This window comes from Bison bison, unplaced genomic scaffold (assembly GCF_000754665.1).
Source record: "Bison bison bison isolate TAMUID 2011002044 unplaced genomic scaffold, Bison_UMD1.0 scf7180017864461, whole genome shotgun sequence".
Lineage (NCBI taxonomy): Eukaryota > Metazoa > Chordata > Mammalia > Artiodactyla > Bovidae > Bison > Bison bison.
The window spans coordinates 14,189,109-14,207,281 of record NW_011495023.1 but is presented as its reverse complement, the minus strand read 5'-3'; the positions used below and the strand labels follow the sequence as shown (position 1 = coordinate 14,207,281).

At 40.1% G+C, this 18,173-nt stretch overlaps 1 protein-coding gene across 1 annotated transcript in view; it reads left to right on the top strand.

The window, feature by feature from the left end:
• ST8SIA6 (ST8 alpha-N-acetyl-neuraminide alpha-2,8-sialyltransferase 6) overlaps positions 1-18,173 on the top strand; it is a 165,418-nt gene that overhangs the window by 128,095 nt on the left and 19,150 nt on the right. Inside the window, exon 6 of the mRNA XM_010860071.1 lies at positions 14,998-15,142. Coding sequence (XP_010858373.1) covers positions 14,998-15,142 — 145 coding nt within the window. The remainder of the gene's footprint in view (positions 1-14,997; positions 15,143-18,173) is intronic.

Here is an 18,173-nt window from a genome sequence, read left to right as displayed (position 1 = left end):
GCGGAACCTGGTGGGCTGCTGTCTGTGGGGTCACACAGAGTCGGACACGACTGAAGCGACTTAGCAGCAGCAGCAGCAGTGTGTATATGTTAATCCCAAACTCCTAATTTATCCTCTACCCACTACATTTCCCCTTTGGTAACCATAGGTTTGTTTCAAAATCTGTGAGTCTGTTTCTGTATTGTAAATAAGTTCATTTGTGTCATTTTTAAAAATTAGATTCCACATATAAGTAATATTATATGATATTTGTCTTTGTCTAACTTGACTTCACTTAGTATGGTAATTTCTAGGTCCATCCATGTTGCTGCAAATGATACTATTTCATTGTTTTTTTTTATGGCCAAGTAATATTCCATTGTATACAGGTATGGATATTGGGTGATGATCTGTGGTCACAATTCACTTCCACCACATCTATCCCTGCCCCAACCTGTTTGGAATCCGTTGAGTTTTGTTTTGTTTTGTTTTTCAAATTCAAAGCTGAGACTAAATTCAAACTTAAGGTCCTATGTTGCCTGGCTACTACCTGCTTCTTTGGCCTCACCTCACTCCATGCTCCCCTTGGCTCCTTTTGGTTCATTGTGTTGGTTTTCAGCTTCTTCAAATGTCTGATTCCCGCTTCAGCCACAGCCCCCAAAGCTCTGTCCCTTTGGCCTCCCCCACACCCCTGTTCACATGCAGTAATCTTTCAGATCCCAAATCCGTCATCTCTGCCCAGGAAGGCCTTCCCCATACCCTCACATGGAGTCATTGCTGCTGTCCTGTGACACGATTCTCCTTCAGAATGCTATACAAGTATGGACTTCCATTTTGTGTGTGAAAATGTTTTCAGAAGGACAGTAGTCTTGAAATAAGACAGGATCTTATTTCCCTGTCCAGGGATTGAACCTAGCTGCCAGTCTACCAGGGGCTAGAGACTAGAAGCAAAGTTCCCTGATTCTTACCCCATTTGAAAGCAAAAATGTTTCAAGGAGGCAAAAACTGCAAAACAGTTTATTATTAGAGACACAGCACAACATATGGGAGAGCACGCAGAGAAACAAGTTTATTTATGTACATCAAAAGCAGGGCAGAAATACATACCTGGAGAGGAGTGCAAAAGTCCTGAATGAGGAGCACAGAAGCTATATAGAAATACACACCCAGAGAGAAAGGGTACGGGTATCCTCCCTAATGAGGAGGAGCACATAAAGAGATAATTTAAATCACTTACATAGGGCAGGCCTTCTGGGTCTTTGTTTACATTTGGCCAATTATCATGTTTTTCCTTCTGAATTGTCCTCCTTGGACCCTCCCCAACATGCATGTGCATCTTTTTGCTAATATGGATCCCACTAGTATTATTATTATCATTTGTTTAATATCATTTTCCTAGCTTGCAATTAATATTTTATTGAAAATAATTTATAGCCTTGACATCTGTAATAAACACAGCAAGCTGTAAGTAGCAGCAAAGCTGTTTCAGGTCCAGTCCTCTGCCTGGAGAGATGCGTAAACATTTGGAAGTCCCACTTTTGCTTCTGAGATGCATTTTCTTGGGATTATACCATCCATTTGATAAGAACAAGCACTTTCTATTCTGTGTGTTCTACTAGAACTTTCTTTGATCTTTAAATGTTGGGAAATGGATTATAGGGCAGAAAATACTAGGCTTCAGGTTTCTAGGTTGGAATCTTCCTCTGCATTAATTGCAGTAGAAAAGGACTTACCTTTATAGGAACCCTCTCTGGCATGTCCCTCCTTTTCAAGAAGGCTGCTCAAGTCATGTTTGTGACACACTCTGAGGTCCAACAAGGAATGACTCTGAGTTACCTAAAATTAACCAGCCTATGGAGGCAGAGCACAGAGTTCTGCATTCCATTCTTTACCCAAATTATTTACAACCCCTCTGCCCCCCACCCACCCGTGGGGATGAAATAAAGGGCTGGCAAGTTCAGGGTAGGATGGGATAGGAACCCTTGAGCAAAGCCTGAGGGCAGATAAAAAGTCAGGGTGTGGAGATAACCAGAGGCCAAAATGCAGTATTTGGGTGCAATCTCAAAAAAACAGCATGATATGTGTTTGTTTCCAAGGCAAGCCATTCAATATCACAGTAATCCCAGTCTACGCCACAACCGCTAATGCTGAAGAAGCTGAAGTTGAACGGGTTCTGTGAAGACCTACAAGACCTTCTAGAACTAACACCCAAAAAAGATGTCCTTTTCATCATAGGGGACTGGAATGCAAAAGTAGGAAGTCAGAGATACCTGGAGTAACAGGAAAATTTGGCCTTGGAGTACAAAATGAAGCAGGGCAAAGGCTAACAGAGTTTTGCCAAGAAAACGCACTGGTCATAGCAAACACCCTTGTCCAATAACACAAGAGACAACTCTATACATGGACATCACCAGCTGGTCAATACTGAAATCAGATTGATTATATTCTTTGCAGCCAAAGATGGAGAAGATCTATACAGTCAGAAAAACAAGACTGGGAGCTGACTGGCTCAGATCAAGAACTCCTTAATGCTAAATTCAGACTTAAATTGAAGAAAGTAGGGAAAACTACTAGACCATCCACATATGACCTAAATCAAATCCCTTATGATTATACACTGGAAGTGACTAGTAGATTCAAGGGATTCGATCTGATACAAAGTGTTCCTGAAGAACTATGGATGGAAGTTCATGACACTGTACAGGAAAAAGAAATGCAAAAAGGCAAAATGGTTGTCTGAGGAGGCCTTACAAATAGTTAAGAAAAGAAGAGAAGCTAAAGGAAAGGAGAAAGGGAAAGATATATCTATCTGAATACAGAGTTCCAAAGAATAGCAAGGAGAGACAAGAAAGCCTTCCTCGGTGATCAATGCAAAGAAATAGAGGAAAACAACAGAATGGGAAAGACTGGAGATCTCTTCAAGAAAATGAGAGATACCAAGGGAACATTTCATGCAAAGATGGGCACAATAAAGGGCAGAAACGGTATGGACCTAACAGAAAGAAGATATCAAGAAAAGGTGGCAAGAATACACAGAAGAACTATACAAAAAAGATCTTAATGACCCAGATAACCCCAATGGTGTGATCACTCACCTAGAACCAGATATCTTGGAATGCGAAGTCAAGTGGGCCTTAGAAAGCATCACTATGAACAAAGCTAATGGAGGTGATGAAATTCCAGTTGAGCTATTCCAGATCCTAAAAGATGATGCTGTGAAAGTGCTGCACTCAATATGCCAGCAAATTTGGAAAACTCAGCAGTGGCCACAGGACTGGAAAAGGTCAGTTTTCATTCCAATCCCAAAGAAAGGCAATGCCAAAGAATATTCAAATGACTGCACAATTGCACTCATCTCACATGCTAGTAAAGTAATGTTCAGAATTCTCCAAGCAGGGCTTCAACAGTACGTGAACTGAGAACTTCCAGATGTTCAAGCTGTATTTAGAAAAGGCAGAGGAACCAGAGATCAAATTGCCAACATCTGTTGGATCATCAAAAAAGAAAGAGAGTTCCAGAAAAACATCTACTTCTGCTTTATTGACTATGCCAAAGCCTTTGACTGTGTGGATCAAAACAAACTGGAAAATAATGAAAGAGTTGGGAATACCAGACCACCTGACATGCCTCCTGAGAAATCTGTATGCAGGTCAAGAAGCAACAGTTAGAACTGGACATGGAGTAACAGACTGGTTCCAAATTGGGAAAGGAGTACATCAAGGCTGTATATTGTCACCCTGCTTATTTAACTTATATGCAGAGTACATCATGAGAAATGCTGGGCTGGATGAAGCACAGGCTGGAATCAAGATTGCTGGGAGAAATATCAATAACCTCAGATATGCAGATGACACCACCCTTATGGCAGAAAGTGAAGAGGAACTAAAAAGCCTTTTGATGAGAGTGAAAGAGGAGAGTGAAAAAGTTGGCTTAAGCTCAACATTCAGAAAACGAAGATCATGGCATCTGGTCCCATCAGTTCATGGGAAATAGATGGGGAAACAGTGGAAACAGTGTCAGACTTTATTTTTGGGGGCTCCAAAATCACTGCAGATGGTGACTGCAGCCATGAAATTAAAAGACGCTTACTCCTTGGAAGAAAAGTTATGACCAACTTAGATACTGTATTGAAAAGCAGAGATATTACTTTGCCAACAAAGGTCTGTCTAGTCAAGGCTATGGTTTTTCCAGTGGTCATGTATGGATGTGAGAATTGGACTGTGAAGAAAGCTGAGCGCCGAAGAATTGATGCTTTTGAACTGTGGTGTTGGAGAAGACTCTTGAGAGTCCCTTGGATTGCAAGGAGATCCAACCTGTCTATCCTAAAGGAGATCAGTCCTGGGTGTTCATTGGAAGGACTGATGCTGAAGCTGAAACTCCAATACTTTGGCTACCTCATGTGAAGAGTTGACTCATTGGAAAAGACTCTGATGCTGGGAGGGATTGGGGGCAGGAGGAGAAGGGAGTGACAGAGGATGAGATGGCTGGATGGCATCACCGACTCGATGGACATGAGTTCGAGTGAACTCTGGGAGTTGGTGATGGACAGGGAGGCCTTGTGTGCTGCGGGTCACAAAGAGTCAGACACGACTGAGCAACTGAACTAACTGACTGAGTATTGAGTCGAGTTTCCTGTGCTATACCGTAGGTCCTAGTCTCTTTTATATTATTAAAAAGCGTATTAAAAAGCAGAGATGTTAAAAAAAAAAAAAAGCAGAGATGTTACTTTGTGACAAAGGTCTGTCTAGTGAAAACTGTGGTTTTTCCAGCAGTCATGTATGGATGTGAGAATGGACTATAAAGAAAATTGAGCACCAGAGAATTGATGCTTTTGAACTGTGGTGTTGAAGAAGACTCTTGAGAGTCCCTTGGACTGCAAGGAGATCCAACCAGTCAATCCTAAAGGAAATCAGTCCTGAATATTCATTTAAAGGACTGATGCTGAAACTCCAATATTTTGGCCACCTGGTGCAAAGAACTGACTCACTGGAAAAGACCCTGATGCTGGGAAGGATTGATGGCAGGAGAATAAGGGGATGGGATAGAGGACCAGATGGTTGGATGGCATCACTGACTTGATGGGCAAGAATTTAAACAAGCTCCAGGAGTTGGTGATGAACAGGGAAGCAGTTCATCACCAGAAGCAGAAGCATCACGTGGTGCAGTCCATGGGGTCGCAAAGAGTTGAATATGACTGACTGAACTGAACTGAAAGGCAGGACACAAGTGCCCAGTTCCCAGAGGCCAGACAGAAACAGAAGGTGAGTCTGGGGCTGAAGCCAAAAAAGCAGAAGATGATGAATTCCTCAGTGAGCTGCTAGGCCTGACCTGGGAGAGTGCCTGAGAGGGCAGCCATAGCAGTGGCTGCTGGGAGCATATGTGTCCCGTTTGTCCACATGAATCAGGTTCATGAAATGACCATGAGCAGAACTGGCTTCCTACTGTCTCTCCATTTGTGCAGGAGCCTTTTGCTGGACACTTGGAATGCTTATCACTGAAGCACACAATTAGGACTTGGTTTGGTAAGTTTAAAGACCATGACATAATGAGATCTTTCATAAAAGAAAATGGTGTCAGTGCAAAATATACAGGGACCATTTTCCTGAAGAAATGCTTTACAGAACAGCACCCTGGTGCAATTACACGTCAGATTGATCCAGCCTTATAATGATAAAATTCCATCTCCATAGGGTTCAGAGTGTTACTTAAGAATCTTAAATATGCTGTCAGACAGTGTCTGGAAAAGGAAAAAAATTCTTACTCCTTTTTTTTACTTCCTTTCCAAAATATCTAACTAAATAAAAGTAGAAATGAATGGATTTTTCACATTTCCTTCACACATTGAATAATAATGACTGTGACCTGGATTTTTTTTTGTCTGCAAAGTAAAATATATTCCAAAAATTCAACATTCATCTTTACAGCTGATTCTGTATTTTTAGAACTTGTGTTTTCCACACTTATGTAATTGGCTATTAACTTTAATGGAACAATTTTTAAAAGTCAGGAGCCAGTCCTATGCTGGGGTGCTTGGAGAGATTCGGGAGGTTAGTTTGCTCATCGCTTTGTGTTCATTCAGAACGGCCTCGGGAGCCAGCCAGAAGGTCCAGTCCCTCTCCTGTTTTCAAAGACTTTGCAACCCCACTTTTTCACAATCTGACTTCTCATTCCACTCCTGCCTTGTGACCTCATTTTATCTTTATGAGACTTGGGATGAGTGAAAACAATAACAGGTTACCATTTTATGAGGGCTTCCCGGGTAGTGCTAAAGAATCCACCTGCTAATGCAGGAGACATTAGAGACGCACGTTTGATCCCTAGGTCGGGAAGATCCCCTGGAAGAGGGCATGGCAAACCACTATAGTATTCTTGCCTTGAGAATCCCATGAATAGAGGAGCCTTGTGGGCTACAGTCCATAAGGTCTCAATGAGTCAGACATGACTGAAGTGACTTAGCATGCACGCACACATTATGAAAAGGTAGTGCCCCCAACCCTGCTTTGGTTTAAGGGTTCCCTGTGTCGAAGGAAGCACCACCTCCTCCTAGTAACCGTGATCAGAAACCTGTGCCTTACCCTGGATATCTTCCCTTCAGTACCCATTTGCAGTCCATCACCAGACTTTATTTCACCTCCCAACTATGTCTCAAAGCCACTTCCTTCTTTCCACTCCCCACCACTGCTTGGGTCTGGGTTACCATGATGGTTAATTCTCTTTGTTTCCTTGCTCCTGGGCTCTAGTACCCAGTCAGTATTTAATCAAACATGAATCCAGACATTGCCGTGAGTGTGTGCTTTACATCCACCAGCAGTTGACTTGAAGTAAAGAGAATAACCCTTGATAATGTGAGTAGGCCTCCTTCATTCAACTGATTTCCTTAAAAGCAAAAACTGAAGTTTCCCAGAAAAGATGTTCTGTTTCAGGATTGCAGCATCAACTACTGCCAGCCTGCCCTGCAGAGTTTAGACTTGCCAGCCCCCATGACTGCATGGGTCAATTCCCTAAAATAAATCTATATAGATAGATATCAGTGTTAATTGACTCTTATTTCTGCTTCTCTGGAGAGCCCTAACTGATAAGAGCTGCTCAGGATCTTAACTGTTACCCCTACTGCTGCTGCTAAGTCGCTTCAGTTGTGTCTGACTCTGCATGACCCCATAGACGGCAGCCCACCAGGCTCCCCTGTCCCTGGGATTCTCCAGGCAAGAACACCGGAGTGGGTTGCCATTTCCTTCTCCAATGCATGAAAGTGAAAAGTGAAAGTGAAGTCACTCAGTCATGTCCGACTCTTAGCGACCCCATGGACTGCAGCCCACCAGGCTCCTCCATCCATGGGATTTTCCAGGCAAGAGTACTGGAGTGGGGTGCCATGGCCTTCTCCAACTGTTACCTCTAGTTATCGCCTAACTGGTGTTCTGGTTGTCTGTTGCTGCATTATAAATTGATGACTTGTGACTTCCTTTGCAGTCCAGTAGTGAAGACTCTGTGCTGCCACTGCAGGGAGCACAGGTTTGATCCCTAGTCAAGGAGCTAAGATCCCACATCCTGTGCAGCTTGGCCAAGAAAAAACACAAAAACGAAAGGCAGTTGACTTAAGGCAATGATTTCATACTCTCTCACAGTTCCATTGGCTGACTGGGCTGAGCTGGGGGACTCTTCATCGAGGGCTGTCTTATGTTTTGTAGTCGGTGGTTGGCCTGGGCTGGGCTGGACCCCCACAGTGGCCTGCTCCCACAGCTGGTGGTTGATGTTGACTTTCGTAGGAGCTCAGCGAGGGCTGCCATTTATATTGCCTGCAAGAGACACTTTGCTTGTGACCTGTGCTTCTTACAGCTTCCTGTCCAGAGACTGAATGTTCCAGGAGACTCAGGCAGAAGCCCCAAGATTTTTATGACCCAGAACACCACTTATGCTGTGTTCTGTTGATCACAAGAGTCACAGAGGCCAGCCCAGATTCGAGGGAAGGGCTTTGAGATTTTATTTCTTAATATGAGGAATACCAAGCATGCATAGGAAGAGAAGGAACTGGTAGTGGTCATCTTTGGAGACCATCTTCAGTACTGGGTCACTGCCATATCCTCCTAACTGACCACACCAGTTTATTCAATCCCCCCTCCCCTGACTTGTCCTCCCCACTAGAGCTAGGGGATGACCCTGGCAGATCTCATTGTGTCCTTGCCATAACTAGACCTTCAATGACTTGTTCTTTCCCATAGAAAGAAGTGGAATTGTTCCCCTTATCTTACTTCTGAGACTTGTCCTGATGCAGTTCTTCACGGTTCCCTACCACGCACTCTACCTTCCAATGCCAGCCAGAGTTTCTTCCAGCAATTTGCATGTTTCATGTTCTTTCTCCTCCCAGCTTCCACATGCCCTGTTTTCTGTTTCTCAGTGTCTTTCTCTGCCTTACTTGTCTCCCTTTATAGTAAGGCCCCTACATACGAACCTTCAAGTTTTAAGCTTTCAGAGATACAAACTTGCATTTTCATGTCCAATTGTGTAAGTTAGTTCACGTATCCAGCATGCTTTTCAAGATGCTGTACTGTAAGATTTAAAACGTTTTTATTTACTTTTTGTGTTTCTTTCTTACATATTATTTGTGTGAAAAGTATTATAAACCTTTGACAGTACAGTAAAATACAGCCAATCATGCTAGTTGGGTACCTAGGCTAACTTTGTTGAACTTAGGAACAAATTGGACTTAAAAACGTGCTCTCAGATTGCAATGGTAAATAAGTCCCTTGATTTGTGCAGGTACTTATGTTTTAAAACTCCTTTTCCTAGGACCCTCATTAGACTCTTAAGGAATGGATCCCAGAAAAAGGCAGCTCTTTAGTCTCTGACTTACCCTGCCTGCCACATGTCTCATTAGGGAGTCTCAGAGAGTTTGATAAACAGAAGACAGGCCTGTGAGCCCTGGGCTGGGACACTTGGGTAGTTAGTATTCAGTGTCCTATAGTGTCTTGTACACTGTGAGCCTTAAGCCATCATTAACATTTCATGGAAATCTGGGAAGCATCCCATTTAAAACTAAAGAATTTTGACCAGGGACTCAAAATGAACTGGAAAAAAAAGTGAAGATGAAAACCAGGGAAACACTCAGCACCTATAGTGGTAAAAGAAAAAGGAATTTCTTCAATTTGAACAAAAATCTCTGCCTCCAAAGTATTTCATTAGACCAACTGTGATGCAACTTGTACATCTTCAGATTCCACCTTTATAGGTCAAGGCTAAAAGTATTAAGCCTTGACCAACCTACTTCTTGAGAGTGATAGCTTATGGTGAACTATGTCAGATTTGTGATCTCTGAAGAAGATTTAGCTTCAGGACCAGGGACCAGGCTTTATCACTCAAGAGCTTTTGTATAGCAAAGTTTTATTAAAGTATAAAAAGGGACAGAGAGAGCTTCTGACATAGACATCAGAAGGGGGACGGAGAGTGCCCCCCTTGCTAGTCTTAGCAACGGAGCTATACACTTTTCAATTGGTTATTAACAATAAATCAAAAGAATGTCTCAAGGCTGTAAAGGTCTTAACAGACCCACTCCCACAATAAATATTTGAAGATAACAGGATTAGAACTAATAATAGAAAGATCTTACTAGACCTGCTCCCATAATATACATTTTAAGATGACAGGATTAGTCAGAAGATTCTCAAGAAGGAGAAACATGTCCTCAAGCAGGATACATTGTTGTTATATAATCATTGGTACAGAGTTTAAAGAAAAGCATATCCTTGAGCAAGATAAGTTGTTTTTTTTTGTTTGTTTTTTTTTTAAGATAAGTTGTTTTGTTGTGCAGTCATCAGCTCTGGGCTTAAAGAAAAAAAAATTTTTTTGTCCTTTTCTCTTCCTTGAGAACTCCAGATTCCAATCTCCTCCTCAAGAGCCCGGGACCCCTTTCTTCTCCTCAGGGACCCTGGACTTCTTATCATCTTGCCTAGGAACTGACTCTCTCAAGAGTGAAGCACTCTGAAAGGAAGTAAGCTGTTTCTAGATTTGGAAATCTGTGCAGTATAGAGGGTCTCCAGTCTTTTCCTAACCCACTCCAGTGTTCTTGCCTGGAGAATCCCAGGGACGGGGGAGCCTGGTGGGCCGCCGTCTGTGGGGTCGCACAGAGTTGGACACAACTGAAGTGACTTAGCAGCAGCAGCAGCAGTCTTTTCCTGGAGGTGGAAGGGAGTAGATTTCTTTTTGGAACTGGATTGTGTGGATAAAGTTGCTGAAAGCATGACGGAGCAGGATTAGATCATCATCAAGCCAGGGGTTTCTTTTCCATTAAATTCTGGGACACAGTGTCTGGACCACTTGATAACCCTGATCCCGTCCATCGGCGACCATGGACACCCTCTGTGTAAAACAAGAACCTTGAATGTCTCAGTTATATAGAGGGTTTGAAGCATTCACATGTAAGATTTTTTGCAGCCTTTGAGTTGTGTCTGGACAGGTTGTCAGCGAGGTGCTACCAGCATTATTTTGGGAGCCACTATGTCGTTTGGTGCCTTCTGGAAAGCATTCTAACGGAAAAAGCTCAAAGTCAAGCATTACCCACCCAATGTACTCTAATGTAAATTGCAGAGAAGTGAATGTTAGAAAATGTAAGTTAACGTAAGGTAACAACCTCGGTCTTATCACAGTAAACTCTCAACTCCTGTTTTCTCATCTCTAAAATAGGAATAATTTTATGTCCTACTTCATACTAAATGTGCAATGCTCTGGAAAGTACAGTGCTTTACAGGGATGGGTTTGTGAATGCCAATCTGGCTGAATATTTACTCTGCATTGGAAAGGGTGAGCTTTTTGACTTTGTCTATGGGTTCAAATGCTAATTCATTCCTGAAACACTCTCACAGACACCCCCCAAAATAGTTTTGCCAGTTCTCTGAGCAACTTGGCTCAGTTAAGTTGACGATGAAATTCACCATCACATCCAGGTAATACCATCAGTGTCCTTTATTTCTTATTTGTCCTGATGCACTCACAATAATGAGCGTGGCAATTTCCCCCTTTATGCATAAAAAGAACAAGCTTGGTGGGCTACAGTCCACGGGTCGCAAAGAGTCGGACACGACTGAGCGACTTCACTTTTGTTCTTTTTATGCATAGAGGGGGAAATTGCCATGCTCATTATTGTGAGTGCATCAGGTTGACTTTGGAGTCACCAAGGGTTAGAATTGACTTTGTTTTTAGGAATGATGGAAAATGGAATAACAGAAATAAAGTTTTATTTTGTTTTGTTTGTTCTAAGCATCTCAGCTCTATACTAGCACTGGCTGTTACAGGGATCTTTACCTTGTAGATGAACTGGGAAATGACAAAGAGCGTAAATTTATAATTCTGCCACTGACTATAAAGGCTTAAAGTGTCACATTAGTAAGTGACCCAACATAGGCTACAAAAATGATGTTTTGGATAATTATTCTGATGTTTTTCCTGGGAAGTTATTATGAGTGTTTAGATGTTTAACATTGATTTTCCCCCCTCTTTTTATTTTTATTTTTTCATTGGCATATAATTGCTTTACAATGTTGTGTTATTGTACTTTTTGCTACACAACAAAGTTAACATTGATTTTTGATAGTGATTTCTTTAAAAGTGCAAGGAAGGAATGGCTAAATCGATTCTGATACATTCAGACAATGGAACATGACTCCAGCAATAAAAAGGGACAAGTTACCAACATACACAGCAACATACATGAATGGCAGAAACATTTATACCAAGTGAAAGAAGCCTTACACAAAAGTATATATATGATATGATATTTTAAATTAATTAAATACAAAAAACTTTATTAGAGTACAATTGATTTAAAATGTTGTGTTAATATGATTATGCTTATATAAATTCTGGAACAGGCAAAACTAATGTTTGGTTAAAAAAAAAAAAAGATCACGAATGGTGTTGACTTGAGGTGGGGTTGGACTGGAGGTGGACTAGAAGAGTTTGAGGAATTGTTTGGTAGAGTTGGTAATATTCTATATCTTGATAGAGGATTGGGTTACAGGGGTCTCTGCACTTCTCAAAACTCATTGAATACATTTGGGATTTTATTGTATGTAAATTCTACCCCCAAATACATAATAATGTTATACATGCTGAAGTATTTAGGGCTGAAGTCTACTGATACCTTCAATTTACTTTGAATTGTAATATCTGTAACAGCAAAAGTGAATTGATGGGTAAATACACATTAAGGCAAATACAGTAAAAAAAAAAAATTACTTGTGGAGTCTATCTGGTCATTATTCAAATGCACATTGTCCAGTTCTTTCAAATTTCCCGTGGATTTGAAAATTTTATAATTGAGAATATAATTTCAGAAAATTAGAAAAAAAAATTTGGCTGCACTGTATGGCTTGTAGTATCTCAGTTCCCTGACCAAGGATTGAATCCAGGCCACAGCATTGAAGGCACTGAATCCTAACCAGTAGCCCACCAGGGAACTCCCAGAAAAAAACTATTTAAAATCCCACAAAGGGTACTCTGCTTAGTGCTTTTGTGTGTGTATGATGCAATATTCTTTCAAGCACCATATATCCTTAGAGAAATTAAATTACTTGTAGACAGTACTTGAGAATCTATTCTACTGCCTTTCTCAACATGTTTTGTAAGAGATATTTAAAATTATAAATACATAAGGATTTCTGAGTTTGCAGTATGTCACATGAATTGTTATGAAATTAAATTTATCATTAAGAATACTATCATGTTTTTGATGACACATCATTTCATTTTCAATGTTTTCTTTTGTTGTTCTCCATGATCTCACTTTTAGAAATGGTAGGTTCTGAAATACAGAGAGGGATACTATTTTAATAAGATAAGCTGACTTATAAGAATTCATTTGAAAATCTTGATTTTTACAGTTCAAATAATATCATAGCACTGACTTTTCATACCCTGAAAATTATTGGAATCCAAGATGACTGGAATGTAATTCAAAATGAACAGGACTTCCCTGGTGGTCCAGTGGTTAAGAATTCACTTTGCAGTTCAGAGGACACAGGTTTAATCCCATCCCTGGTCAAGGAACTAAGATCCCATCCACCACAATTAAAGATACCATGTGCTGCAACTAAGACCTGACACAGTCAAAAAAATGAATAAATATTTTTTTAAATGACCATGATAGACCAGAGTGTTGTATTTTTTTCAAAAGAAACAAGTTCAGTAGGAACATATATAAAAGTATACCCTTCAGGACCAAAACCAGTTAAAAAATGTGCAGTGTAGAAGAACCAGTTGGGAATCTAGGGTATCAATACCCACTGAGTATTCACTGTTCCTTGTGCTATGTAGGACCCAACTATAATATATATTTTTAAGTGAACAGAGAAATATGTAAAGGTTTAAAGATGAACAAGATGACTTTAGTGAAAACCGGTCTTAGGAAAAAATCTGAGAGAAGAGGAAATTTTCTAAATGCATCAAGATGGAAAAAGTTCAAGCTTTGCTTGATGATTACCATTTTCATTTACATGAAGTGTTTTTATGGAAAGATTCTGTGAGAAACTAACCAGAGAAGTGGATTTAAGAAAAGAGAGTTCAGTTTTGCAAATGACAGAGTCTCTTGACTTCAAGGTTATGAAATTATGATCAAGAGATTATATGGAATCTACATCTCTGGAGAATTACACTTGCAAAATGTAAATTCTGAGTGGTTCTAGATTCACCTGCCAGAAGTTGGGGGTAAACTCGGATGATCCCTGAAAGGACCTTTCTGGGTCTGCATTCTGGCAGTAAGGTGTCACTCCACTAGAACAGTTAACAGACATTGCTTGGCTCTAAATTACTCTAAACTTTCTCTAAAGAATGGCAGCTTTAAATTCGCCTCACTTAAAAATTCACTCTATTAATGTGCATCAGTGCAGTTATGGTTAGCTGTACTGTACTGTATACTTGCAATTTGCTAAGAAAGTAAATCTCAAGTATTCTTACCATAAAAAAAAAAGAAAGATAACTATGTGGAGTGATGGAATATGTTGATTAGTTTGATTATGGTGATGAATGTACAATATGTGTGAGTATCAAAACATGAACATAAACAATTTGCATTTGTGAATTTTTTTTTTTTTTTGGCCACGCTGCATGGCTTGCAGGATCTTAGTTCCCTGACCAAGAGATTGAACCCAGGCCCTCTGCCATAATGTCCTAACCACTGGACCACCAGGGAATTCCCTGTATTTGTGAATTATACTTCAATGAAGCTTGAAAAAAATCACTGTTGAATGGTGCTTCTTTTTGTTGAAATTGTCTTGTAATAAATGATTACGTATTGCTTTGGTGATGGTGTGTGATACTGGTCTTAATTTGATTTCTATACTTTTTAATAAAATAATTAGAAAGTATTCTATCATTTTCTTTTTGTGGTTACAACATTATCATGAGAAAGAAGTCTTTATATTTATTTTATATATTTATTTACTTAATTATTTTTGGCAGCACTGGGTCTTTGTTGCTGTGCAAGGACTTTCTCTAGTTGAGGCAAGTGGGAGTCACTCTCTAGTTGCATTGCACAGACTTCTCATTGTGGTGGTTTCTTTTGTTGCAGAGCACAGGGTCTAGGGCACGTGGGCTCAGTAGTTGTGGCTCCCAGATTCCAGAGCACAGCTCAATAGTTGTGGCACATGGACTTAGTTGTTCTACAGCATGTGGGATCTTCCTGGAGCAGGGCTCGAATCCATGTTCGCTGCATTGGCAGGTGGATTCTTTACCACTGGACCACCAGAGAAGTCCCAAGTCTTTATATATAAACCATTATATACTCAGCATTTCCTATGAGTGACTCAGTCCTTACCTGAGTGTGAGTACATTAGTGGTGTTTGCTATTTTATCCTTGCCCCATCCAGGGCCAGTTAGAATGGAATGAGATAAAGATAAAGATACCTTGTGAATGAGGTATCTTCTCTCTGAAAGTCAATATGGCAAAATTCTCTTCTGCATTTTCCCTCCTCATCTCTATTTTGGATTTCTTAATCTTAATCCTTGACTCATTTGTATCCTTATCCTTCACAGAGCAAAACTCGCTTCCTGTTGTGATGCTGTTCAAAACTTCATTGTTTCTCAAAACAACACTCCCATTGGGACCAACATGACGTATGAGGTGGAAAGTAAAAGCAAAATCCAAATTAAAGAAAACATTTTTGATATGTTGCCAGTGGTGAGTGAAAATTTCTTGTGGTTTCTTTGTGTCACCATTTAGGGTGAACATTGTCTCAGATGAAGTAATAACATAAAAATGGAGGAGTTGATTCATTAAAATGCCACACTCTGATGTGTAAGATACGTACGGCGGTCCATTTTCAGCAGGCAGTTTTGAATCCTTGTGGCTCTGCAAGGAATGGTATTTGTATCTTAAATAATAAACTCTTCTAGACCTTGAGTCTTCATGACTCATCCTAGTATGAGATGAAGTATTGGGCTTTCTGCATAGTAATTACCAGGACTTGGGGAGATAACCATTTTTTACCTGGTTCTTCCACTTGTCAGTTTTGGTGACTAACTCAGTTTTTTCACAGAGAACTGCAGGTTTATGTGACTAATCTTTGGGAAGTAAATACATTAGAATTCCTGGTTAGTAAACATTGCTTCCACTAGACAGGGATTTTTTTTTTTTAATTTTAAAATTTAAGATGAATTTAGTTTGTGGGAAGCAATCTGAGAAAGATTTAAAATATATGTAATTAAGAAACTCAAATTGACAAAGATGATCATAAAAACAAATGGTGAAAGTGATATAGTTAGATATGAAGGAAGGACAGATAAAAATGAAAAATATAACAATGAAATCAATAGTAGAAAAGATAATTTTTATCCTTTTTTTCTCAGTCAGGGATTTTTATCTAGTGTGTTCACTGATATATCCCAAGTTCCTAGAACATTTCCCAGTGCATAGATGCATTCACTGTATTTTCATTTATTAAACTAAGTAATGATACATTATCATTACAATATAAATCCAAACTTGGGGGAAATTTTTCTCATGAAGAATATCCCACTGCTAATAAACTGTACTTTCAGACATCTTTTTATGATTTCGTGAAAAGCAGTTAGGCCACATCAGTGGTCAAAATGGGATCACTTTATATATGCAGTTTACCAACTGTAGAATATTCAGTTCTTACAATTAATTCCATTATGTTGGTCATTTGACTTCTTTTGACTGTTTTATTGTTATGGAAGTTGTTCCAGTTTTTTTCAAAAAAGATTACAATTAAAGGGAAGTATAATTTTCTGGGAACGAACAAAATCAATATAAAGTGTTAGAGAAAAAATATTGCACATTTTCTGGAAGGGAATGGGGACCAATTCATACAGCATTCTGAAAATCCCCTCATGATTAATTGAAATTACTAACAGCTAAAATGATAGCAACTAAAGATGGCTCAGTGGTCAAGAATCTGTCTGCAGTACAGAAGACCCAGGTTTGATCCCTGGGTCAGGAAGATCCCCTGGAGAAGGGAATGGCAAACCACTCCAGTATTCTTGCCTGGAGAATTCCATGGACAGAGGAGCCTAGAGGGCTACAGTCTTTGGGGTCACAAAGAGTCAGACACGATTGAGTGACTGACACTTTCACTTTCAAAGAATATTTATATCCCTTATCAGAGAAGGCCTTGGGGAGGTCCACAGAGAGCAACTCTTTCACCCATGCCATTTTTTCTAGTGTTTTCCTTGCTTCAGGCTGGCCAGAACAGAGGAACAGCAGGTATTTTTTGCTTCTAATTGGCACCTTGAAGAGAATAATTTAACATAAGCTTGATAATTCTGGATGAGATTAACAACAGCATCCATTTTCCAAATTGATGCTGACTTTTAAAACTGGGGTGAGGAAATTCTGAAGTTAATACAGTAACAACTGCAAAGTGAACTCACTTTTCTGTGTTTCTTCAACATCCCGTCCATGGACACAGCATCCAAAGTGCTTTCCGCACTCCCACCTTGCTGTGTTCTGCCGGGCACACAGTGAGCAAATCGCAGTGTTAGATGCTTTTGGGGAAATGTTGTAAAGTCACTTTCTCCAAAAACTCTGCCAAGTAACTTGAAAAGAAACAACAAAGTTGGTTTTCTTTCTTTCTTTTTTTTTTTGTTTCTCCACTTCATGTTATTTTACTTACTTTTGGTCACACTGCAAAGTCATGCAGGATCTCAGTTCCCTGACCAGGGATCAAACTCATGCCCCACTACAGTGGAAATAACCACTGGACCACCAGGGAAGTCCCCAAAGTTGGTTGACAATCAGAATGAGCAACAAGCAGACTGTTGAGTTGCCCAAAGTTGCATTTTATTAGGAGGTTTAAGGGACATTGGAATTTTCATTTATTTAATCTCTTACTGAACATGAGATCTCAAAACATATGGGTTTTTTCTTCCTAGTTGACCAAGAAACCAGAGAAAAATATTCATTATATTAAGTGCTTAATTGGAGATAGGTTCCTCTCAGTAATCTCTTCTATTGTACCATAAAGAGCCTATTTACATTCCACCCTATCTGTAAAGTTCAGAATTTACTGTGTATTGTTTAGTAAACACTGTCTGAAAACAGCTGTTAATAGAAGTTCACTGACTTGCAATAATCAGAGGTATATGAGAACCATTCATTAAAGAGCCAGGCATTCTGCTGGGCATCAAAGCCATCAGGGAAATAAGGCACATCATTTTTAAAAAATTTATGTTAATTAATTGTTTGACCATGCCAAGCAGCATGTGGCATCTTAGTTCCCCAACCAGGGACTGAACCCACCCTGCAATGAAAGTGTGGGTTCTTAACCACTGAACCATCAGGGAAGTCCCAAGGCACATGCTTAAGTTAACCTTTATCCCTTGAATGAGAGCATCTGTAAGATGACAGTGGACTATGAAACAGACTGCCTGGGTGTGAATCCCAGCTCTGCTGCTGTCTAGCCATTACTTAAACTCATGCCTCCATCTTCTTGTCTGTAAAATGCTCACAAGGCTGTTGTATGGATTCTATGTATCAAGTTACAACTCAGAAAAGTGCTTTTCCCATAAGAAGCACAATATGATTTTTCATTTTTAGGGACAATCCACATGTGCTGAAACATAGTTCTCATCACTTGTTTGGCATCTCCCAATTCAGCATCAGGAGCACAGGGCAGTCAGGTGACTCAGGGTCTGTAGGGCAGCTCAGAAGCACACTGGTCCTGGGGTGTGCTTGTACACTGGACAGG